This window comes from Eremothecium sinecaudum, chromosome VI (assembly GCF_001548555.1).
Source record: "Eremothecium sinecaudum strain ATCC 58844 chromosome VI, complete sequence".
Lineage (NCBI taxonomy): Eukaryota > Fungi > Ascomycota > Saccharomycetes > Saccharomycetales > Saccharomycetaceae > Eremothecium > Eremothecium sinecaudum.
Window position 1 is genome coordinate 429,777 of NC_030897.1, and position 24,091 is coordinate 453,867.

Here is a 24,091-nt window from a genome sequence, read left to right on the forward strand (position 1 = left end):
CATGCACTAAAAATTTCAACTTGAAAGAAAAAAAAAATTTTCCCGCGTTACCGTTTTTAGCGATATGCGTGAGAAACGACATGTGTAAAAGCTCTTTGTGGATCACGTGAATGACTAAGTAAGATAAAGACGAAGCTAGTGTTTAGACAGATCCACTGGCAGCTCTTGTGTCCTGGTTGCTGCCTAATAAACTCAATCTCATAGCATGTCTAATCATTTCTTCTTCTAGCTCATCAACAATAGAATTATGACTGGCAAAGGTAGATGATCCGCTGCCAAGGTTATAAGAATAGCCGCCCTGATGACCAGGATCAACTAATCTGTTGCTAACATGAATGGCGGTAGCATTTGCAGCACGACGCGCCAGCTTGGTCCTTTCCTTCATAAGCTCCGTTTCCCAGTCCGGACGAATCATGTCAGACGTTACCACGGAGGGATGCTCGTGGTCCACTGAATGCCTGCGGAGAGGCTCTTCAGGTTTTTTGTTGGTATGTGGAGGGGATTTGTACATGCTTGGTGGGTTTCCTAGAATACCTAATGTACGGTGCGGAGGCGGGGTATATGTTACTCCGAAAAATGGCGTGGCGCAGTACGGACAGCTAGCAGGGAGTGAGATTAACTGGTTAGGATCTTTTTGATCGTCAGGCTGTTGCCCCTGCGTTGGAGTTACTTCATCATGTGGGAAATGGGGAGGTTTCCGTTTGATTTGTACGAAGCATTCTGTGCAGATAGGCTGTAGGCAGCATCTCGATAAGTTCATAGGCTCTGGAAAATAAAGAAAACAAATAGGGCACTCCGAACCGTTACTGTACATGTCATATTTCAAGTCATCACTTGGAAGCCACTTATTTAAAACCCCCGTCTGCGCTGCATTAACCTTTAGCTCTAGGAAGGCTTGGTTTTCCGCCTCCTGCCACATTATCTGTTTATAGTACAGTCTGGCCTTAAAAATCTTATAGCGCTGTTTGCGCTGCTCGCGCCTAGAAAGAGTTTTGTCGACCAACTTATCTATGTCCTCAATATCTTTATTTCTTAAGCCGGCCCAGTCTAATTCTTCACTATCTTCTTCGTATGCGGCGTGCAAGCTAAGTCCATCCACAACCTTAATAAGTTCACTCCGCGTCCAGTCCTCACAATACTCCTGCAACGGAGTGTAAAAGGGAGCCAACTTCCTTCCAACAATTAGATTCTGTACTATTTCAGGGTCATAGTCGAGTTTTTCGAGTTTATAGCAACCGTAGGGAGCTAAATACCCGCCATCAACGCAACTATCATGCCTTACAATCAAATGCTTTGTATGCAACTCCTTAGACCACTCACGCTCTTTGGTCGACCTGCGACGGAATGCGTTCACACCATATGCATCCGCTCTAGACATCCCACTAGAACTTAATAAACTACCAACAACCGAAGTAGCCCTACGAGACCTAGTAGTATCATTTGTGACAGACCCCGAAGACATCGCACTTGCATTGGAGACTGATCTATATGGCTTCTGTCCATTATCATTCCTAGAATTCAACGTAGCAAAATCATCTTGCTCTAACTTAGTTGGTACGTTACCCATCACGGAGATCTTTAATTTTTAATAAATTAATAAGTATGACTATTCCTTAAATGAGCACTACAACTGGTAAAAGGTATATCAATGTTCCTGATGTGTTATAAAATTTCCAAACGATCACGAGGTTTTGCAAAGTAGTGAACAGTAGCTGTCACGGTAATGATTTTGCAATAATACGGGTTTCGGAACACTATTGATGTTATGTGTAGTAATAAATTTAATATATGTTTTTATTATTTCCCCCCTACTTTGCTTTTTTTACTAATTCTCATAGTCCATATTCAAATACGTACATTTTAGACGACGTAGTGTAAGTGCATACAGAATTGCTACAAAAGTTCAAAAATATATGCTGCAGTTGGCCACCATATAATTGCAGGGCAAATGGTTTTGTATTGTTTGACACCGAAACAACGTACTAGACGTAAGTGTTTAGTTCTGTAGTGTGAATTCTTATTACGTAATCAAATAACGTCTGCAGTCATCGGCAATAGCAATTCGTATTAGAATGCCCAAAAGTGTGAGACGATGTGCATGTGAGCTGAGGCAAGTAAAAGTTGTACAAAACCGTTTTTAGATAGGAGACTGTGGTTCGTGGTTCGGACCTGGGAGGTATACATAATTTCCTGTAACGTTGTAGATATATATTCACGGTTAAGTTTTAACCAGTCTTAGTGAAAATTGATTAGGTTTATACTTATATTGACACTAAATGCTCTCGGGAATAATGTCCATAAGAACCTGCGGTCCATCCATCGAAGGCAGTAAAATCTCTACCATTTTCAGAATGCTGTTCTGTGCAAAATTGAGATCGTTCAATAGTTGGTCTAGCTGACCAACTTTGGATACCCTTGTTGTATCGTACTCTGTAGCCCCAAAAGTAGGAATCAGAGCCAGATTATCCCACTGCTGTAGGTCGTAGTAATTGGGACTCGTGCCCAATTTTTTGCGGTTTAATAAACGGTCGACAGAGTTACCCTTATTGTTGACCACAAAAATAAAGGGCGTCAGATGAAACCTGATAATAGTACTTAGTTCTTGTGCAGTTAATTGCAGAGCACCGTCACCAACAAATAAAATTGTTCTGGAACCAGGTTGTCGACATCCATTCATAATTTCTTCTCTTACTGCAATTAGAACACCAAGACATGCGCCCACAGAAAACCCTACAGAACCCCACAAAGGTTGGGAAATTATCTTGGCATTAGAAGGGAGTTTTATTTGGTTGATACCAAGCCCAGAAGTCCCTGTCTCAGTGATGATCACATCGCCCTCTTGGAACCACTGCGCCATGCGTGCCCATAGCCATTCTTGGCGTAAAGGTGTGTTTGGATCTGGCAAAACACGAAACTGTATACTTTCCGGAATCGCTTCGTGGATGTAGTTGATGCGACTACGATCAAGCCGACAAACTAGGGTTTGCATGACATATTTCAAGCGCAGATCAGGATACATTTTAGAACCAATAGTAACCTTTGCAAATGTGTCAAACAGGAAGATGATGTTTTTAGTCTTATAGTAGAAATGGAACGAGGAAGTCGCAAAATCAATAGCCATTGCACCAACAACTAGAATGAAGTCAGAGAAATCCACAACTTCACGAACCTGTGGTGAAGATATAGTTCCTGTATAAACGCCAGCGTATCGTCTGTCTTGTTCGTCAAATGCTGTTTTACCCATCGGAGTCGCGCACAGTGGAAACCCTGTTACTGTTGCAAGTTGGCGCAATTCACTCAGGCAATCATGTCTTATAGCACACCCATCTGCCATTATTAGAGGGTGTTTAGCTGCATAAAGCTTTTCGAGAGTTAACTCCACCAGATTGTCAACGGAGGGATCATCTACGAAATTATCAACCTCTAATGGGATATCCAACAGATGACTTGAAGTCATCGCATTGATAAAGTTGACCGGTATCCCACAGTAAACAGGCCTTTGCTTCGAGTAGCACATGCCAATGCATTTTTCTATGATGGCCATAGCTGTTTCCGCGTCTTTAATAACTGCCGAATAACAACAGATATCACTTGCCAGCCTATGAAACACATCATAGTCTGTTTTTCCTAAAGTATGGTTAAGAAGCAGTTGTTTTAACTGTGCAGATGATGGTGGCATCCCCACAATATGCAAAATTGGGACATGTTCTGCAAAAGCACCAGCTACACCATTCAGCACAGACATTTCACCAACCCCAAATGTAGTAATTAAACAAGAGAGACGCTTAATTCTTGCATACCCATCCGCCGCATAGGATGCATTAAGCTCATTGGTATTTCCGCACCATGTCATTGACGGTATCTGATAAATCTGATTAATTAAAGGCGCATTATGTTCTCCCGGAAGACCGAAAATTGTTGTTACGCCGAGCTGTTTAAGTCGATGAAGCAAATACTGCGACAATGGTATAAATGGCGGCACATTGTTCTGTGCCCTATATGTTGACATTGCTTTTCATCAACGCAGGGACTGTTTCTCCTGTCCTCATCTATGGTCAAGTGCTAGTCATCTTAAGAAAACTAACGTCAACATTTTTCAAAATGATGAGACTCGATATTTCATACTAATGCATAAATTATATACATATCTAATACTAATACAGAAACACACATTATGCAGCAAATGTTAACATATAACTTCGTTAAGAACACAATCGTAACAGAATATGGCGATGGAATTTTAATTTTCTAGAATTTTAAGAGGATATTATGATAATGGTAATAATGATAATAATGGTAATAATGGTAATATCATGACAAGTGCTTAGCTTGCTTCCACGATCAAGAAGTCAGTACGCCTATCTTCTCTTTTCTTCGTGGTAAGTCCCTTCTATATATGCGTTACTCTTTTCTAGTAGGCGTGAATAATTAATTGCCCTCACCTCTGGTTCCGCATGAGCTTGGAATGCACCAGAGACTCCTCCAAGCTACTTAAATTACTAAACTCTTGTAAAGTAAATTGCATGAGGCGTAATGAATTTATCACGTCTTTCCATTCGCCGTGTTGGACGTCAGTACAACCTGTAATACTATCAAAATAAGGACTGCAAAGGGCAACTAGTGCATTGTAACGTTTTGTGGGGTCGTATTGCAGCACTTCTGTTAGCAGCTGAACTGTGGTTGCATCTTCGCGTTTAAATACCTTGTTTAATGGAATTGGTTTAATTTGCGGGAACTTATGGTCGGAGTAGTTCTCGTTCATGGCACAGATTTCGGAACGTGTCGGAGTGCCCAGTATCTTGATAATTTCGACCAACTGATCAATTCCTGATTCCCCAGGGAACATTGGTTGGCCTAATAATAGCTCTGCCATAACGCATCCTGTAGACCATACGTCTATTTGCGTTGTGTAATTTACAGCTCCAAAAATCAATTCAGGTGCTCGATAATATCTTGAACAAATATATGAAACGTTAGGCTCCGTGGGCTTCAACTGCTTAGCTGAGCCAAAATCACATAGTTTCAACTGAAATGTATCGGGGTCGACTAAAAGATTCTGCGGTTTTATATCCCTGTGGCATACGCCAGTCACGCGGTGAAGATAGTTTAAAGACTTAAAAAGCTGAAACATATAAACCTTAATCTCATCGCGTGGCATAGGTGTCCTACCGGAAACAAACTGTCTTAGTCTTTGGTAAAGCGATTGAGGCATATATTCTAGAATTAAATTCAAATACACCTCGTCGGTGTGCGATTCGCATTCATAAAAGTGGTACCGCAAATCCACAACATTTACATGCTGAAGCAACTTCATGATTTCCAGCTCACGGTTTTTAAAGCGCCGGTCCTGCAAAACTTTCTTGATAGCCACTTTTTCGCCCGTCTGTTCAATAACAGTGGTAAACACAACACCAAACGAGCCATGCCCGACCACCTCGGTTGCAGGATATGTAATTTCAACCGTTTCATCCTCAGCCGCCCCACAGTGACCTCTACATACCTGCTTCGTGACTTTTGGGTTCGTAATGTGATTGATGTCCATTGCTGTACGACTTTGGCGCTTTTCGATCCCTGGCTGGCAAACCCACGTCACTGTGATGCGCTTGGCGACGTTTTGATTATCAACTTAATGCTTCTTGAAACTCCACAACGATTCCAATAACTCGTGTAGATGCCTTTCAACGCTCCACGGTATAACTTTTGGGATAGAAGGTATGATTGTTAGCAAGTAGGGTACTTTTTAAATATCTGCATCTATGTATTATGGCTCGGACAGGTACATTACATTGTTACCCGGCCTTGGACCAAAGTCACACGAATCTCGGTAAAGCACCGCTTGTTAAACATGCAAAATGATCGCGAACAAAGGTTTCCTTTATAGCTAAATACAGTAAAATGCTCTACAACTTCGTTTGTTTACTGGCGAACACCCTTCCCTTTCTAATGTTATCCTTTAGTACTTCGACAGCAGTTTTCAATAGTCCGCCCTCGGCATTGTCAATATTTTTGAAGTCTGTCGTGTCAAGTGATGATATTTCTCCGTCTCGCAATACAACAGGCACTGCGAAATAGTCAGGGGCTTCCCCCACGGAAGCGGCTGCTGCTATAGCCGCTCCGGCAGCGGCGCCTCCCTCCAAACCGCCTAGGTAGACAAAAGCCGGGTAAGGCTTGATTGGCTCTCGGCGGATAGAGCGGAGAACCAGTTCCGAGAAGCAGAAACCAGCACTAGCCATGGATAATGTTGCAGAACCTGCTCCAGCCTTGGCTTTGACAACTTCGTCTCCACCAAATTGAACACGATGTATATAGTCGTCGTACTTATTGTTAGCACGTAATCTGCGTTGGTGGTCTTTGTTCTTCATTAGAGGAACAATGGTAGGACCACTATGGCCTCCGACAACAGTGACCGAGTTCTCCACAGTAGAGATAGAGTTGGACTCGGGTCCTAGAGCAGCCTTCAAAAAGCTCTGCGCGCGCATCACATCTAGAGAGGTAACACCCATCACACGATTTGGACGCAACTTGCCGAGACGCTTGAGAGTCTCGACCGCGATCGGAACCGTACTGTTAACGGGATTCGTGATGATCAGCAGACAAGCGTCGGGAGAGTGGCTTGCGAATGCTGTGACAAGCACCTGCACGATTCCTGCATTGATACTAAAAAGATCGTCACGTGACATCCCGGGCTTACGGGGAACACCGGCTGTGAGAACGACCAGTTGAGCGCCAGCGAGAGCGGCACCCAGCTCTTCGTTACCCTGGAAGGCCAAAACCTTGCTGTCTGTGTTGACGTGGGAGATATCGGCCGCCACACCATGAACATTACGGATATCGTAGAGGTTAAGCTGCGAAACGAGAGGTGACGTTTTCAAAAGCAGCGATAAAGGCTGCCCAATTCCACCTGCTGCACCAAGAACAGTAACTCTGACCATATTTAGTATTGGTATATCGGTATTTTAATAAGTAAGCTTACTTATTTTTGTATCGCCGGCTGAGATGAGTTCTTCGCTTCACCAGCTTTTTCACTATATATACGCTGTATTACCAACGGGAGGGTGTCTAGGTTTGCACCTGTGATCGCGGAACACGGCAGAAGAGTCACTCGTGAAGCTATCGCTGGCGAAAGTTGATCAAATAACGTTTGATTTACTTGGCCGCATACCGTTGCTATTTTTGTAGAATCCTCTAGTAGATCAGTCTTATTTATTAGTACGATGACCGCGCATTGGAGTCCTAATCTGTCCCTTTCAGCTAGGATTGTACACAACTCTCGGTGAGATTCGGGAAGTCGGTCCGTCGCAAAACCGTCAATACACCAAAGCAAGAGATCAGTAGAGTCAAAGTAATTCTCCCAGAAGGGACGCAGTGTCGATTGGCCGCCAATATCCCATAGTTGGAGATTGTAAGGCCCCATTGGTAGAGTATGTATTTGGAATCCCACAGTAGGTGTTATGGGAGGTAACTGTGTGCTGTCTGGGTGGAGCAGCTTATAAACCAAAGTTGTTTTACCAGAATTGTCTAGGCCTAAGCACAAGAGACCTTAGCTCTTTATCTTTAGCCTTTTGTTTCTTAATAATTGATAACAGACCCATTGCTTATTTCGTTTCTACTGAAGATCTGGCGTGTGGGTCCAAGGAGCGTTTGAATGAGTACTAGAATTTGTTTTTTTATAGGTTATACAAATTACTGCTTAGCGCGAAGTTTTATTAAGCGGGTAACAGACATACAGCAACCTTTGGCGGCTAATTAGGTGTAACCAAGATGAGAAGAAGCATAGTGGAGGTAGATAGGCGAACTCTACGATATAAGTGTAGAAATCGGGTTGCTCGTCTGCGGCAATCGCGTCTATTTGAGTTTGATGTTCCAAGAACGAGAAATTTACTTGGCAGCAGGAGTAGAGAAGTTAAAAAGGAAATTATTACAATAGACGACAAGGAGGACGAGGTTGTGCTTATTGATGATGATGGTGATGATGATGATGATGATGATGATGATGACGAAGCTGATGTTGATAGTTGCACTACTGATGGTTTCGCAAAATGCACTTCGCATGTCGTCTCCGAAGGAGTTACTGACTTACCCGGCACATTTTACGTGGAACCTCAAATACAGTGTCCGATTTGTTGTAAAAATCTCTCACAGCTACCTCTTTATGCCCGTGAAGCTCATTGTGATCAATGTACTACAGGTGAGCAGCCTGTTGTACGAAAGCGTCAGCGTAATGTTCCGTTGACGGATGTTAAGATGGTAAAATTTAGGACTTTAACGGTAGTTGTTGATGGTTTTATGTTTATGGATCATGAAGATGTTAAAGATTACTTTCTTTCGCACTTCCATGCGGACCACTATCAAGGCATCTGCAAGTCGTGGAACCAGGGCCAATTATACTGCTCACAATTAACGGCCGATTTGGTCATGCTTAAGTTCCAGATATCCTCCGAGCGGCTAACTATCCTGCACCCTGGTAAAGTCTATTATATTACTCCAGAAGTTCGATGTACGGCTTTGGACGCTAATCATTGCCCTGGGGCTCTAATATTTTTATTTGAAGAAGTAGACGTACACGGAAACGTCAGGCGTAGCGTCTTGCATACTGGAGATTTCAGAGCTAACAATGAAATTATACAGCAGATCTCAAGAATTACTGGGGGACGGCCATTGGACCTGGTGTATCTTGACACCACGTATTTGAACCCCTACTTTCATTTTCCATCGCAGGAATCGGTTTTGGAGGCTACAGCTGCTTTGGCATTAAGCATCAACTCCAAAGGATTGCAAGCCCATTTTCAAGACAAGCAGCTTTCAATTATGGCTTTTGCGAAGGCTTCAGTTAAAGTGCAATCTAAATTTCGGTACCTGTATCTGGTTGGTGCTTATTCAATTGGTAAGGAGCGGCTAGCAGTTGCAATTGCACAGAAATTGAACACCAAGTTATATATTGCAAGAGATTCGGCGCGGTACCATATGGTAATGAAGTATATAAATTGGTTTCCTGAGGGCATTATTACACATGATCCATTTTTATCCTGTGTTCACCTTGTGTCATTTGAAGTTCTGTCCTCTAAGGACAGCATAAATGGGTATCTGCATGGGTTTCCATCACATTTGTATAATGATGTTATCGGTTTCAAACCCACAGGTTGGACGTTCAACAGTAATTCTAAATATATTCCTTCCGATGTAATTATTGAGCGCTTTAAACATGACAACGAAAGGTACAAGTTTGTGGTTGACCTTTTAAACAATTCGAAGGTGGATGAATTAACTCTAGACAACTTTAAAACGCAGTATAGGCCAAGTAAGCGATATCAAATGTTCAAAGCACCATATTCAGAACACTCCAGCTTCAAAGACCTTTGTAACTTTGGCACTAGTTTGGAAATGTTGTCTATAAAGTCAACTGTCGGATTAAATGACGTCGATATGCATGCACTATGGTTTAATACATGGACAATAATAAGAGACAGTAAAGACTGTATTATTTGACAATAGAAATTAATGATTTAAGGGAAATAAATAAATATTAATTGTCCTTAATAACACCTATATGTGCATATTTTATGTACATATAAATGTATATGTAAAATATACAATGTCGGTATAGGTGTCAGTGATTTCCCTGCGCACAAGCGTGGATAAAAACAGTTGATTAGTCTTTTGTGGGCTGCTGTTGGAAACTAATGTCCAAATTAAAAGTCGAGCAGTCTATCAAAGTGGTCCGTGTAGATTGAGGTTTTGTCGCTATTGCGATTGTATAACCGCATACTGTTCGTCTAGATCATTTCTTTGATCCAACATTTTTACAAAGGAATCTGGAAGTTCCACGGCGTCTGGTACCCGCCTGTCATCTGGTAGAATCTTCCTCCTATAGTGCATCATAATATTGGCGTCTCGCGCCCCAAACTTTTTAATTAACTTATTGTAGAATAGTCCACATGCATTACACAAAGTCCGGTTCCCGTAAGGGCCTCTTCTCCATTCTGGAGTATCTTTTTCTTGACAGTGTAAACATACCCCAACATTTGAGCCACTGCCCCCTGCAGTACTATTAGAACCTGATCTTCGTTGTCTTTTACGTTTATTTGGGGTCTTGGGTGGTAGTGGCGCAGGAGTATTGGAGTTAGCGGCATTTGCCATTGTTGACAGCGATGGTTCAGACAGTACATGCTTATGCGTCTGCATTGGTAATATAGGTCTTGACACCGAATTACTAAAGGGAACGTTGCTTTGAGCCATTGACAGTCGATGAAATGTAGGAGGTGCAGGAGGTAATCCTAAATGAGGATCTTCCGGATTCCGCCTCAGAGCGGGTAAAGTTCTTTGTGACATTGTATTATCATGCTGCAGTGGGCCATAGCCGGGATGCTGTCGCAGTTGTTCCTGCTGATGATAAGGTTTTAAGGATACAGTATATGTGCCACCCCTCATGGGGCCACTGATACTTCTCCTACGGTACTCATTTTGGGCCAATGGATGTTGATTATGACTAACGGGATATACGGTACGGTCCATTGGTTCGTAACTTTGTGATCCATAACTAGAGCCGGAAGCACTTGGAAATCTAAAACCCGGTGCATGACTGCCCCAGTCTCTGTCCCCAGGATTAAAGCTGCCTCTCCGAAATGTATACTCTGCAAGCGATTTGGGAGGCTGCATTGTCATTCTGGGCAATGGATTTGGTAGCTGCGTGTGAGACAAATTCTCGGAGGCGGAAAGTGAGTTTGAGGTTAATTCTACCACGCCTGGAAGAGTCACTGGCAGTCCCTCTTCCTTAGCTTTGATATTAGTCTCCGTAGCAGAACCTTCCCTTTCACCACTATGTAATTCATACTTCAGTTTGAGTAATAATAAATCTCTAGTGGTAGAAGTGAGTCCTCTTGCATCTGCCAATAATTGCTGTAGCTCAGCCTTTGGTACACTCTTTATTAACGGTATAGGTCCTGTTTCACCAATTGGCCAAGAAGGTAGGTTTTGGAACATAGAATTCTTCAACGCAAGGATTTGCGCAATCAGTTCGAGGTATTGTGCATTGCTATTACTTGTATTAGAATCTTCTTCACTGAGTTTAGCATTGGGCCCCTCTGGTGTAATATTATTAATACTGCTGCTTTTACTGCTGTTTAGAGCGGTGTCAGCGAGAAATTCCAATGACTCACGACGCTGGTCATAATAGGCAGGATCTACTGCAACGATATTACTTGCCCGCGGTACACTTGGAAGCGCCCTCGGAGTAAATTTGGAATCAGATTCCTTGGTAAAACTCCGCTTACCGGTCGTCGCAGAATGGCCCCATTCCGTGCCAGCTCGGCCAGGTGAATTTTCCGCTGACGCTGAATCTCCTTCACTTACTTTTTCCAGATTTTCGCGCTCATTGAAGGGCGTATTGCTATAACTTAATAAATTGTTAAGACTTGGCAAACTGACTCTTCTTGCTACAGTAGGTTCAAGTGTGTCATTGATATTCCTATTCATTTGCGATTTTACCATCAATGGAGGCGTAGCAAATGATGTTTTAGAAGAAGGTATTAACTGTGTCCTTGGTGCAGTTCTCTTATTAGTGTCCTCTATACTAGGGCCGGTTAACTGGGCCGCAGTCCTTGTAAAAGTAATTGGAGGAGTAGTGGCAATACTCATTTATTTCTTGGAATACACCACGAAGGCCCAATTATCTATGTATTTGGGTAATCACCTCTCGTGCCTTTTTGCTGTTTTATATCTTTTTAGATTGGACGCTCACAATGTCACAATCTAAAAGTCAGACGTATAACTTTGGCACAATGTCAGCGATACACACAAACAAAATGAATGAAAGGAAAATCTCTATATGCTGAGCAAAGCGCAAATGTTTAGATCAATTTACCAATCTTGCAGAATGGTTTCTTGGTAGTACGTATGCCAGTGTCTTCCCACAACAAAAAATATAATTGAATTGAAGAGCGGGAGTTTGTAATGATAATGACTCCAAAATGAATTACGGTTTCAGACTTTCAATAAATGGAAACTGTAATTAAAATAAAACTATTAGTTTTATGAGTACTATCCGTTAGCTCGCTGTTAAAACGAATTCTCTCTGTTACTTTATTTAGGTTTATATTTCCCAAGCTCACTTAAATATTTATACCGAAAGCTGTTACATCAAGTAGGATGTGTTTTACAAAAATTTTGGTGCTTTTAACTAGGTAAATACAAACACTAACAGCAACTATTGAAGTAGCGTTTACTATGAATGCTTTTAGCATTGGAAGCAAATACTTCTCTCGAGTATATAATCATTAACTCAATGATGGACCACAGGATTATATCTTTGTAAATTTCCTGTTTGAGAAGATACTACATCCTGTATGCACACGTTGCTACCAGAAACGGACCAAATGAAGGGGACTGTTAATTATCAGATACACAGAAAAATGCGAGCGAACGTCTAAATTGCATCCATCTGCATAGAACGAAACACTTTTAGAATGTAAAATCTAAAAATTACTTAATTCTTGTGTTACTCAAAGCAATCGCTTTTTGTCAATGTATATTTTCTTGCTTTAAAAACAAGTAAGCAGTTGTTGTTGCTACAATATATTCTAAGCTATACCACTACTTTTGTGAAAAAGAACGATGTTGGCGATTGCGATCATTTATATATCTAGATATACTACCGAATTATACTGGTGTCGGTATTGCTCTTAAATGTGTTTTTGTGTTTTGCTCTTCGCTTGTACCTAAAACTGCTTGGTACGTATAATCAGGTCTAAAAAACAACTATAGAGTAATAATAAAGAAGTTCCAACATTTTACAAACATGAGTATCTTAGTATGAAGTGATTTTATCTGTTTCGATGGGAAAACACTTCGCTAAGACATCGGCGCGGAGGTTCTATTCACTGACACGGCCTGGCGTCAGTGAAGGACGCACTGACGCTGGCGGCGTCAAACGGAACTTATCGCACAACGTTAGAAATAACGTTACGAACTTACCGTAAGAAGTCAAAACAAACACGATACTTATTATAGAGGCATCAATGTTGGGTTATTCTCAACTAGTAGATCTATGTGTTTGTACTAAGCACCACTATATCCCTTTTTCCTGCAAGCGGTTGTCACACATAAAATCGAACATTATCGCAGTAGCTGAATTAAAGCTTCTTGGCAAAATAGCGATGATAATCTTCAATGTGCTACTGTAGTGCTTTGTTCTATTACACGATGTTGTCTCGATGACCCCGCTTATTTCAATTACATTTTTTGCCAAGAATCGCTATAAGCAGTAAGACAATCTGAAAAATAATAAGCAAGGAAGACAGTAGCACACTGAGCGTTGCCTAACACCATCCACATTATAAATTCATAGTCAAATTGGCCTTCGATTTTTGGAATTAGGTAAAGAGCGTAGTTACATATTACTTGTCTGTAGTGTATGGGTGTTTGTGTTCAATTTTAAATTGGTCTACCCCCTGATAATGTTAGTAGTTGATGGATTTGTTAGTACTAGGCTTAAAGAGGAACTTGACGACTTTAAGCATTTTGGTGGGTTTATATTACTCCTTGAAGGGCTGTTGATATTCATCAAATTATCACTACCGCTTGATCGCTATAGAAAACCTAGAACCCATACAATTAAAGTCAGGCATGACTAATTTTAAATCAACTTATGAGCGAAAAAGCTTCTCTAAACAAGAATGGAATGAAGTTGTTGTTGCTTCAGCTTTACCATATGATACCTTGAAAACTAATATAGGCGAAGAAAAGGTTGTTGAGCCAAGTATTCCCTATTTACTATTAAATTACTTTGTGGTTATGGCTTATGAAGAGTCTAGTATGAGAATGGCTAGGGAATTGAATATCGTTCGCAATACCAAAGAGGCCAATGAGTTTAACAAAGTTTACATGATTAAAGAACGTGCTCATGCCAGGGAATTGATAAAGAGGGGTAAGATTTTGGAGGCTATGGAGGAAATTAACAAAAAATTCGGTGTGGAAACGCTTGAGAACATTGATTCTGGTATTGGTTCCGGGCGTGGGAAAGCATTACAGGGTGAAGATTTACATTTCAAGCTTTTGTTATTGAGTCTTATTGAATTGATTAGGCGCCATCATCAAAATCCGCCCCAATCGGAAGAGGAATCTAATCAATTTATCTTGGACCTCATACAATATACACAAGAGAAATTGGCCATGAAGGCAATTTCACATAAGGAATACATGAAAGAGCTTGAATTGGTTATGACTTTATTGTTGTTTCCAATGGAGGCCGTTAAGGACCAAGATGGAAATAGTATCAAGGTTCCTAAAAGCCTAAGGAGGTTATATTCCTTATCGCTTAGGTCTAAGATCGCGGAACTGGTAAATAGGAAGCTTCTTCAAAAAATACATCCTCAAATTGCACTTGCTTGTGCTAAGGGCGGTTATCCGGATCTCCTAGGCTGCAATGTAGCTGACAAAAATCTAGCACATTTTAACGATCTTCTAAAGTCCCGTGCTAAAGAAGATATTTCATTAAATCTAACAAAGGATTCCCTCGCCGGTATGAAGGATATTCCGGAGGGATCGCTAGGAAAGAATACCTGGAATGAAAATAGTTGGGCCTCTACTAGTCGTATGCTTCAAGAACAAAACTTAAAGCAAAATATTAACCCCCTAGAGGATAGGCCACAGATGGAGTACCAAGTAAAGTTGGTTCAAGTAATGAAATTATGGGCATGGTGTGAAAATCAGTTACATGGAAATGACATCGGTGTACCAAGGGTAGAAAGTAATTCGTAGTAATATACAGTAGTTATCTTTGACAGGCTACATTGAAGCTATGTAGGTTTCACATATTTTTATATCAAAGGGTAAATTCACAACAAATGGTATCTCCAGTTTCAAGTTTCAAAAAACACAGTTGAATATCATCTAAATCAGTATTGAGCTCTTCGTCAAATGTATTAAAAATCTTCACATTTTTTGAGATACTGAACGACACATTGTGATCTTTCTCTAAACGACGGTACGAATCAGTATCCTTGAAAAGATGATACAATTTCCTCCTCAATACCTCTAAAGATGTGCCAAACTCTGTTCTACGCTGCATTTCGTACTCTTCTGGTGAAAATTCCACATGGAATGTCATTTCTCCTGGTAAATCAGACTCGTTAATTGATGAGCTTTTTACAGTGCACCTAACAAACAGATGAGCAACATGGACAGGTTTCGCAAAGAAATTTGCCATACTTTCGAATTCCTCTATAACAATTCCAGATTTCTCGTCTAAAAACTCCTTGCCATGAAAGGTATCATCTACAATCAATTTATGATCTCTTAGCGCTTCGTCTAATTTTCTTTGTCTCAACTCCTGGTAAGTTTCCTTCTGCACAAAAGCCATCTCAATGGTGATATATAGCTCATTCACAAATGCCAAAGATCCCATTAGAAGCAGAAATAAGGTTATCCGTGAACTAATTGGATTATTAGTATATTGCTGCAAGAAAGGTATTTTTCTAGTCCAATCCAGAAGTTGACCTTCATAATGCCAGTATTTATCAATTAAAGTGTGCTTGAAAACATCCATCGAGTGCTTACTTTCAGTGTTATATTAATATGAGGAGGCAATATGAATGGATTCACTTGACGGTTTTGTTCTATGCATGCTATTCATCTAAGAGGTGTAATTAAACTAGTTAATATGTCAGACGTAAAGAAACTACCGTAATTTATGATAGCGTGCTGACACTTCTGTTGGGTGGGAACAAGTGCAAATCAATACCACAGGACAGCATTTTAAACTCAATTTAACTTATCTATCTATTTGATGAGCTGAGATTTGCATTTTTCAAAAAATTATCTTAAATTAGTATTTCAGTTCCAATGGAGGCATCGTGATATAGTATGTGGCAGTTAACAATTCCATGTCGTATATAGTCGGCTAAGCCTCTTGCATTATGACTTGGGGCATAAGTGCGTTGTTTACTTTCTCATTACATGCACAAGGCTCTAGAGCTACTCAAACCCCAATTTCGAGAAAGAAATCTATAATTCGTTGATGCTTTTTTTACTAGTATGAACACCATTTTCTTGGATTATATCCTGTAACGTCTCTTCCACTTTATCGACCTGTTTTGTATGATTGCTTGTTAATATTCTGAAGGAAGCTTAATTATTAGAGGCTTAATACATACCCATTTCATGAATTGTCTGTCATTAAGTTTAGACTGAAGGAGATTCTTGTCAACAGCAGATGAATTGGCATTTACCATGGTCGATGACGATGAGTTCGTCTCTTTGCTAATATTACCCGCTATTTTTTTGTTTCCATTCGGCTCGACTTGTTCTTTTATCAAATCCTCATTGCAGTTTGGAGGTAATGGAGTACTCTGGGAAAGTATGACAGGATCTACAACATTCCAAACAACCTGCTGCTGGGAAGGCTGCGCCATCCAAGTATTAAAATTATCTACCTGAGATCTTTGATGAAATATTTGTGAACCACCACTATAATCGTAAGACGGATTAGGCTGTATATTGTTGAAAATTACACCTGAGTTCTGCCTCATCGAAAATGCATTTCTCATGCAAAATCCAAGCTTTATTAGTACCTCTTTTGTCTGCAAAAATTCATAGCCTGTTTGGAACCCCACTTGAAACCGTCTTATATATGTTTGACCGCCCTGAGTATACAAATATTTACACGAGATTGATGGAGCTTTAAATGAAAATTGAACCAAGTCACACTGTAGAGAAGTAGTCACCTCTTCTAATACTTGTATGTCATTCCAAACTATTATAATTTTGACAGTACCGCTACTCTTATTTCCAATTTTAAATAGTAGATTCTCCCGCATTGGAAAATGTTTCCATTTATCTACAAGTAAAGGGACCTTAGGTGACTTAAATCCCTGTGGTGCTGGCTCCCAAAGCGAATATTGAGAGTACTTCCGGATTGGAATTGCAAACTCATTCATCTAGGTATTTTCCTCGTAGGTTTTCTTGCTCAGTGCTTGGTAAAAGGAATCATATATATTAGCCGCCGAAATATTTAGGCTGATAAAATCTTCTGCAAAGAATAATCATCAGCATAAATAAACCCGTAGCAGACACTTCCTTGAGATACTCCTTTTTAGCAAATCAGTTGCTATGGTATATATCATTATTATAACATGATATGATTGAACTACCGTTGTTACCCGCATCGTGATATTAATAGAGCGGTGGTTTATTTTGAACGCTGGTATTCTTAAATCAACAATCTGAACAGCAATGGTTTATGTTTACCATACACAATTGGAAGGGTCCGAAGATCGTTATTGGATAGTGACAGGTAAGGATAAGTTTGAGAATGATCTTCTTATCAAGTACGGCTATAGAGATTTGAATTACATTTGGTTCCACGCTGACAAATATTCCAGCGGGCACATTTATCTTAAACTACTACCAAATCAAAAGAGCATAGACGATGTGCCAAGAGAGATAGTTGCGGATTGTTTGCAATTATGTAAGTCTGAATCGATACATGGCAATAAGTTGCCGCAATGCACCATCATTTGCACGCCCTGGCATAACTTAAAGAAGTCAGGATATATGAAACCAGGTGAGGTCTCTTTTAAGACTATCAAAAGTGTAAGGAAACTAGAGTGTTATGCCCGTGATAACAAGGTAGTAAACAGATTAAAGAAAACACGGATTGAGATTGCTGAGGATGTTGAGAAGCTTCTACATGACGCTAAGCAAACTAAGAACAGTGATTTCTTAGTTAACTACGTCCAGTCAAATAGGGAAAGGCTGATAAACGAAGAAATACAACGTTTACAACAGAGGAAAAACAAGAAGAAGCGAGCATATGATAATGATTATGGTGGTGATCCAGTACTTGATTCTTGATGTACCCGACATCTCTGTTAAAATGAGAGCTTGTTTTCTTCACGTGATCAGTCTTTCTTTTTTTTTTTTTTGACATGAAAATTTTCTGGTGATGAGATGAGCTTATTGTTAGATATCGAATAGTAGTAAAAGCACTGCTCCGTTAAGCACCATTGCCCAATGTCAAAGAGATCAGCGTCTATTGAAGGATTGCAAGATGAGCAAGGTCGTATTGTACAGTCCAAAACGGATTCTCAACAGCTTCCCTCAGCTTCGGCTAGAGATGTTGACGGTGAAGTGGATGTTGAAATGGGTGAATTCGAGGACCCATACAGTGATGAGTTCGAGAGTGAAGGAGAAATTATAGAGGTTGATGATGGTGAGGATGAAGATGAGGATCTCGATGGTGAGTTTTTGGAAAAAAAGCAGAAGAAAGCAGAAGAATTAATCAAAAATGACAACAAGGGTGGTAAGGAGCAAGGTCAACAGTTGTATCTACCTCATTTATCGCAACCTTTGGGACCCGATGAAGTTTTGGAAGCTGATCCTACTGTATATGAAATGTTACACAATATTCACCTTCCATGGCCATCTATGTCCTTGGATGTTATTCCGGATGCCCTTGGTTCGGAAAGAAGAAACTACCCTCAATCGATTCTAATGACTACGGCCACTCAAGCTTTAAAAAAGAAAGATAATGAGCTGTTAGTTTTGAAGATGTCGCAGTTAACCAAAACTTTACTAAAAGAGGACGACGAGGATGATGATGAAGAGGACGATGAAGACAATGATATGGATCCAATCATTGAGAATGAAAACATTCCATTGAGAGATACCACTAACAGAGTTAAAGTTTCTCCATTTGCTCATGCTCAGGAAACTTTAACCGCCACCATGAGTGAGAATGGTGAGGTTTACATCTTCGATTTAGCCCCACAACTCAAGGCATTTAGTACACCAGGATACCAAATTAATAAGGCTGCACAGAAGGCAATCCATACCATCAGAAACCATGGAAATGTCGAGGGTTACGGTTTAGACTGGTCGCCGTTAACTAAGGCGGGTTCTCTACTTTCCGGGGACTGTTCAGGCAGAATCTACTTAACACAAAGAACTACATCAAAATGGGTCACCGACAAGCAGCCCTTTACTGTAGAGAACAACAAATCTATTGAGGATATTCAGTGGTCTCGCAGTGAAAATACGGTATTTGCTTCTTGTGGGATTGATGGTCATATCAGGATTTGGGATATCAGATCTAAGAAGCATAAACCCGCTCTTTCTGTTAAAGTTTCAGATACAGATGTCAACGTCATGAGTTGGAACGAAAAGATTAGCTATCTATTGGCTAGTGGTGATGACAATGGTGTGTGGGGTGTGTGGGATTTGAGACAATTTTCCTCTAAGGCTGCAGACTCCGCTCCTTCTCCTGTCGCCCAATATAACTTCCATAAGGGTGCTATTACTGCAATCAGCTTTAATCCATTAGATGAATCTGTAATTGCAGTTGCATCAGAGGATAACACTGTCACTCTATGGGATTTGTCCGTTGAAGCAGATGATGAGGAAATCAAACAACAAACTGCTGAAACGGCCGAATTACAACAAATTCCTCCGCAATTATTGTTCGTGCACTGGCAAAAGGATGTAAAGGATGTAAAATGGCATAAGCAAATCCCGGGTTGTTTAATTAGTACCGGTACCGATGGTTTGAACATTTGGAAGACTATTAGTGTTTGATATAACAGCGCATTTTTTTTAGTGTATAAATGTATATTAGTGGCATGGTTGGCGAAATATAATGGTCTTGCTGTGAAACCAAGTTAATGTTTGGATATTATAAATTCGTTTATGCCTATTTCAAACAACTTGACTATGACTATCACCTTTATTATATTTATATATTATTTACCACCGTGGTTGGTCGGCAGTCATCCTCTACGGTTTATTGATAACTTCTTAATCATGTCAAAGCGTTAATAGATAGTAAATTACATTACTAGGAACTTGAAACTAAAAATCGACCTAATAATCTTTCAACCATGAGCATATGGCCTTTTGAGGCTAATCATTGCTTCGAGGTACCAATTGCTAAATATGTATCGCAAGATGAAAATAGTGAACATTCCCTTAATAATAAGTCAATATTGCAAACAATAAAACTACCTAGTTCGAACTTGTTTGTTTTACTGACAGACTGTGCTGTCTTTTTGTACAATTCAGAACCCTTATGTCTGATATCTTGCCATAGAAGCTCTATCAAGGCCATCGAAAGATTCGGCAATAACAAGTCTATCATCCTCAATGATGGACAACAACTACATGGAGATATAATGAGAAAGGAACAGGGTAAAGCGGAACGCATCAGAAAGGATATCTATTTCTATGTGGTTACTGAAAATAACTTTATGCTAGTATATCAGATCTCATCTAATTCTGATGGATCTAGTAATTTTGTGGATTACGACCTGCATGTTTCTAAATCCCTTAGGACACGTTTAGAGATACAGGAAAAGTTTGAGGCTGACAATAATGAAGAGAATGAAGTTCTGATTGTTTACGATAAATCTGATTCCAGCAAAATTATTCAAAGTGGTTATGCTACTCATAAACAACGGGGATTTTTACAGTTCTTGACTAACAATAATGCAGAAGATGAGAATGAATCACCTATAAATAAGTCGGAATTAAACTTAAAAGTTGTTCTATCTTTTGATCATGGGATTAATGATGTTATTGGTGAGAGTCTTGGAAATATAGGAGACGGTCAGAGCCAACAATCGCTAACAATGCTGTTTGATAAAGGCTTACAATTATTGGAATTAACTAATTTCAAACTGCAGGAAAGTACATTAATTGAGGTTCAAGGCGGCCGTTCACTTCTTTCTATTGAAGGTAAACTATTCATTATAGCTCTAAAAAACGACAAGTACTTCTCTATTTGCAGTATTGATGTTGTTAAAAAGCGTATCATCAAGGAAATGCAGCTAACGGAAGTCTTAAAGGCATCACTCTTATCATCATTTGCATACCATAACAATATAATTATTCTTGTGTTTCAGAATGAAGTAGTTTATTACAACTTGGTTTCAGAAGATGTGATAGGAAGACTAAAACTGAGTGGCGGAATACGAAAATCAAGTAGGTTAACTGATGACTTGATGGCCTTGTTTATGACTGATGGTACCATAAAAGTAACTAGTGTATGGGGTAATACTCTGTTCGTTTTACCCATTAACGACCACCTTGGGAAAGCTAATCTTCCTACTGATATTGCCTTTTTTGATAAAACTTTAATTGTTAGTACTAATGAAGGAAACATTTTGGTATGGTCTATGTGGACAGAAATTAGTACTTCAATTGGTGATCTCAGGCAAAATACTCCATTTCTGTTGCAAAATAAAAAGGGAGACGTACAGGTCTACTCGCCGATAAGTGGAGGGGATTTCAATCATAATATGTTCCAGTTATTGAAGTTCCCGACTAAAACAGCTAACAATTATATTCCAATTGTACGACTCAACGATAACCAAAGTATCCTTGCCGTTTATGTTGCCAATAAGGGCGTTTTGTTGCTTAACTTTTTAAACCTGGGCAAATTGCTATCATTTTCAGATGTTAAACTATTGGATTGTTACTGGATTAAAAGTAACTATTTACTATGTCACTTCGGTGATAGTTCTGGTAGGGACTTTATGCAATGTTTCCATTTTCCATCCCAAGGAAACCATTCTGCAGAACTGAATGATTATACCATCTGGAAATGGAGTGTCCCTCATAATATAACTGTAAGGCAGATGTTTGTTAATACTTTCTCAAAATACAAATCTGTGAGAATTAAAGCTAAAAATGGAGAAGAAAATCATGATAATTTACTTAAAACAACAGAAATAGTCCTGCTTTGTGAGGGTGGAAAGGTCACTACCTTTGATGTGCTCTGCATTGTTCATCCATGTGGGGTAAATATTATAAGGCATTTCCATCACTTTAAAGAGTATCAGTTACCCATTGACCTTATTCGGCATTTGATATGGATTTATAGCTGGAAGGGTGGCTTTATTGCGTTAAGCGCCTCTACTGTCTACAGGATAGAATTTGACGCAAACTATGAATACACAACAGTGTCCTTGTTAGAAAAAGTGGATAGAATTATTGATATTGTGGGTGAAAGCATATGCCTTGTTGTGGGAAATGACTTTTTAGTATATGACATCAACGATCTTTGGGAGCAAAAGGCACCAACGGTCAAGATACCGTTGGTTGAGGAAGAATATCCTATTTGTGTTTCTGTTCAAACTGCAGCTATTCATAATATGAATTACCTCGATGAAAAGGCTTTCATTAAACTTTCAGTCGATTCTCACATTTACCTTGATCACATAATAGCTAAACTTGTGGATGGTTCAATTCCTCCGGAAGAGATCCATAACAGATATGGCGCCTTAAAACACTACAAATTCGTTCTGGAAAAGGTGTTATCCTCAAAGGTCCTAAATAATGAATCTTTGGATGGTATATTAAACCTGCTTGACGTTTACGATACAGAACTGTCCCTAAATACACCGGGGAGACCTGTCAGCGGCAAGATCGAAATAGTGGGGAACTGTTTACGTAAGATAGAAACCAAGCACTGGGATTACTTATTTCACAACCTTAGATTGACTCCCAGGGATCTGTTAGAGAGATGTACCGAGAACGGAGATCCCAAGATCCTTGGGGTTTTGTTAGTGGTTTTCCTAAACTACGACGAGAATAACTTGCTCTATTCCGCAAGAAACGCCAACGAAAAGGCATCAAAATCTAAAAGTAACTCTAAAAAAGGCAAAAAGCACAAGCAGAATAAAAACTACAGTAAAAAGAACCACACCCATGTAGAAACGGTGCTTCGTGATGAGGAATTGATTCAGAGAGTACTGCATGTTCTGGTCACCTCCGCCAGTAACTCCGCAATACCACAAGAGGCACAGGAATATTGGGATATGGCATTGCAAGTCGTGAGGTTCACTAAAGCACTTGACAAGCAGAATGAATCTACATTAGCTTCCAAGTGCATGAATCAGTTATAGGGTGTAACATCATAATTATCTGACATGTGACTTATATCCAATCAGGAAACGCAATTTTAATTCGTCAGATATGATCTTAAGGAGTACTAACTTTTCCAATATGGTTTGCAAACGACCGCTAGAACTAAGTAACCTTCAAATCCTTCGGTTAAACAACTGATAAAGTGAAGAGTGAATCAATCTTTAAGCCCTTTTACTATCCCAAAGATGACTGAAAAACAGGAATCCCCATTGCATACCGTTGGTTTTGACGCAAGGTTCCCAAACCAAAACCAAACCAAGCACTGTTGGCAATCATACGTTGATTACCACAGATGTGTCAATGCTAAAGGTGAGGACTTCGCTCCTTGCAAAATTTTCTTTAGAACATTCTCATCCTTGTGTCCATTGGATTGGGTTCAGAAGTGGGATGAACAGAGAGAGCAAAACATTTTCCCAGCTGATCTTTCTTCATAATTGATTACAATTGTATTTGGTAACCCAGCTTTTTTAACTTAAAATACAAATAATGACCTCATATCAATCGCATGCTGGGGTTCAGAATTGCATACTCCTTCTGTGCCCTGTAGGCTGGTGGACTATTACTACACGAGGCTAACTTTAGATATTGTTTTTAATCTGGATAACAGTAGCCTGCAACGATACCGCTAAATATTATGAGTGCTATGGCGTATTTAGAAACATATAGAGATTTAATTTGTGTTTAAAATAAGTTGACCTATAAAGGATTTTAATATTGTTAAGCACCTTGAAATTGACTTTTAGCTTCACTTTTTAAAGCAGCGTTACTAAAAGTACACTTACGCGATTAACTACTTAAATGATTATAATGTCTGTAATTCTTTATCTGTTTCTAGCATTCAATTAAAAACAGCTATAGGACATAATCAGTCTCTCACAGCATATAAACTAATTCACTACCATAAAACAAACCCCTTGAATCAGAAATAATAAAACAGGAAAATTAACTTACTATGATACCATATTGAATTATTTATTTAACACTTACGGTAACAGACTTCTTATGTGAAAAGCACCAAATCTGTACCAATCCATCATATTCACCGAGTAGTTCATTACTAACAAATGGTAATTCGGTTAGATATTAGTAAACCTAAACGAATAGTATAAACAGCACCGTTTTAGATAGATCTAGTAAATTTAGATCTTTGCCAATTGAAGCTACCAAAAATTCTCGC

The 24,091-nt window shown here is 39.7% G+C and overlaps 14 protein-coding genes across 14 annotated transcripts; 6 read left to right on the plus strand and 8 right to left on the minus strand.

Annotated features, from left to right (window-relative positions):
* Nucleotides 1–142: 142 nt before the first annotated feature.
* Nucleotides 143–1,567, minus strand: SIP5 (Sip5p; the record flags this gene model as incomplete). Its single annotated transcript, XM_018133129.1, has 1 exon — nucleotides 143–1,567. One exon carries the CDS (start codon nucleotides 1,565–1,567, stop codon nucleotides 143–145), a length of 1,425 nt encoding a protein of 474 aa, XP_017988745.1.
* Nucleotides 1,568–2,272: 705 nt separating this feature from the next.
* On the minus strand, nucleotides 2,273–4,009 carry THI3 (branched-chain-2-oxoacid decarboxylase THI3; the record flags this gene model as incomplete). Its single annotated transcript, XM_018133128.1, has 1 exon — nucleotides 2,273–4,009. One exon carries the CDS (start codon nucleotides 4,007–4,009, stop codon nucleotides 2,273–2,275), a length of 1,737 nt encoding a protein of 578 aa, XP_017988746.1.
* Nucleotides 4,010–4,438: 429 nt separating this feature from the next.
* AW171_hschr63722 (GSK family serine/threonine-protein kinase) lies at nucleotides 4,439–5,542 on the minus strand (the record flags this gene model as incomplete). Its single annotated transcript, XM_018133127.1, has 1 exon — nucleotides 4,439–5,542. The coding sequence occupies one exon, from the start codon at nucleotides 5,540–5,542 to the stop codon at nucleotides 4,439–4,441; it is 1,104 nt and encodes a 367-aa protein (XP_017988747.1).
* Nucleotides 5,543–5,900: 358 nt separating this feature from the next.
* Nucleotides 5,901–6,932, minus strand: MDH3 (malate dehydrogenase MDH3; the record flags this gene model as incomplete). The annotated part of the gene is made up of 1 exon (XM_018133126.1): nucleotides 5,901–6,932. The coding sequence occupies one exon, from the start codon at nucleotides 6,930–6,932 to the stop codon at nucleotides 5,901–5,903; it is 1,032 nt and encodes a 343-aa protein (XP_017988748.1).
* A 41-nt stretch (nucleotides 6,933–6,973) lies between these two features.
* On the minus strand, nucleotides 6,974–7,592 carry CIN4 (Arf family GTPase CIN4; the record flags this gene model as incomplete). The annotated part of the gene is given in 1 exon segment (XM_018133125.1): nucleotides 6,974–7,592. Coding segments are annotated over 1 exon segment (618 nt in total).
* Nucleotides 7,593–7,761: 169 nt separating this feature from the next.
* PSO2 (DNA cross-link repair protein PSO2) lies at nucleotides 7,762–9,486 on the plus strand (the record flags this gene model as incomplete). Its single annotated transcript, XM_018133124.1, has 1 exon — nucleotides 7,762–9,486. The coding sequence occupies one exon, from the start codon at nucleotides 7,762–7,764 to the stop codon at nucleotides 9,484–9,486; it is 1,725 nt and encodes a 574-aa protein (XP_017988750.1).
* Nucleotides 9,487–9,741: 255 nt separating this feature from the next.
* On the minus strand, nucleotides 9,742–11,634 carry GAT2 (Gat2p; the record flags this gene model as incomplete). Its single annotated transcript, XM_018133123.1, has 1 exon — nucleotides 9,742–11,634. One exon carries the CDS (start codon nucleotides 11,632–11,634, stop codon nucleotides 9,742–9,744), a length of 1,893 nt encoding a protein of 630 aa, XP_017988751.1.
* A 1,986-nt stretch (nucleotides 11,635–13,620) lies between these two features.
* On the plus strand, nucleotides 13,621–14,754 carry GID8 (glucose-induced degradation complex subunit GID8; the record flags this gene model as incomplete). The annotated part of the gene is made up of 1 exon (XM_018133122.1): nucleotides 13,621–14,754. One exon carries the CDS (start codon nucleotides 13,621–13,623, stop codon nucleotides 14,752–14,754), a length of 1,134 nt encoding a protein of 377 aa, XP_017988752.1.
* A 64-nt stretch (nucleotides 14,755–14,818) lies between these two features.
* ERG29 (Erg29p) lies at nucleotides 14,819–15,541 on the minus strand (the record flags this gene model as incomplete). Its single annotated transcript, XM_018133121.1, has 1 exon — nucleotides 14,819–15,541. One exon carries the CDS (start codon nucleotides 15,539–15,541, stop codon nucleotides 14,819–14,821), a length of 723 nt encoding a protein of 240 aa, XP_017988753.1.
* A 562-nt stretch (nucleotides 15,542–16,103) lies between these two features.
* Nucleotides 16,104–16,931, minus strand: REC114 (Rec114p; the record flags this gene model as incomplete). Its single annotated transcript, XM_018133120.1, has 1 exon — nucleotides 16,104–16,931. One exon carries the CDS (start codon nucleotides 16,929–16,931, stop codon nucleotides 16,104–16,106), a length of 828 nt encoding a protein of 275 aa, XP_017988754.1.
* Nucleotides 16,932–17,226: 295 nt separating this feature from the next.
* JLP2 (Jlp2p) lies at nucleotides 17,227–17,847 on the plus strand (the record flags this gene model as incomplete). Its single annotated transcript, XM_018133119.1, has 1 exon — nucleotides 17,227–17,847. The coding sequence occupies one exon, from the start codon at nucleotides 17,227–17,229 to the stop codon at nucleotides 17,845–17,847; it is 621 nt and encodes a 206-aa protein (XP_017988755.1).
* A 159-nt stretch (nucleotides 17,848–18,006) lies between these two features.
* RRB1 (ribosome biosynthesis protein RRB1) lies at nucleotides 18,007–19,566 on the plus strand (the record flags this gene model as incomplete). Its single annotated transcript, XM_018133118.1, has 1 exon — nucleotides 18,007–19,566. The coding sequence occupies one exon, from the start codon at nucleotides 18,007–18,009 to the stop codon at nucleotides 19,564–19,566; it is 1,560 nt and encodes a 519-aa protein (XP_017988756.1).
* Nucleotides 19,567–19,868: 302 nt separating this feature from the next.
* On the plus strand, nucleotides 19,869–22,892 carry RIC1 (Ric1p; the record flags this gene model as incomplete). The annotated part of the gene is made up of 1 exon (XM_018133117.1): nucleotides 19,869–22,892. One exon carries the CDS (start codon nucleotides 19,869–19,871, stop codon nucleotides 22,890–22,892), a length of 3,024 nt encoding a protein of 1,007 aa, XP_017988757.1.
* Nucleotides 22,893–23,099: 207 nt separating this feature from the next.
* Nucleotides 23,100–23,348, plus strand: COX12 (cytochrome c oxidase subunit VIb; the record flags this gene model as incomplete). Its single annotated transcript, XM_018133116.1, has 1 exon — nucleotides 23,100–23,348. One exon carries the CDS (start codon nucleotides 23,100–23,102, stop codon nucleotides 23,346–23,348), a length of 249 nt encoding a protein of 82 aa, XP_017988758.1.
* Between the last annotated feature and the right edge of the window lie 743 nt (nucleotides 23,349–24,091).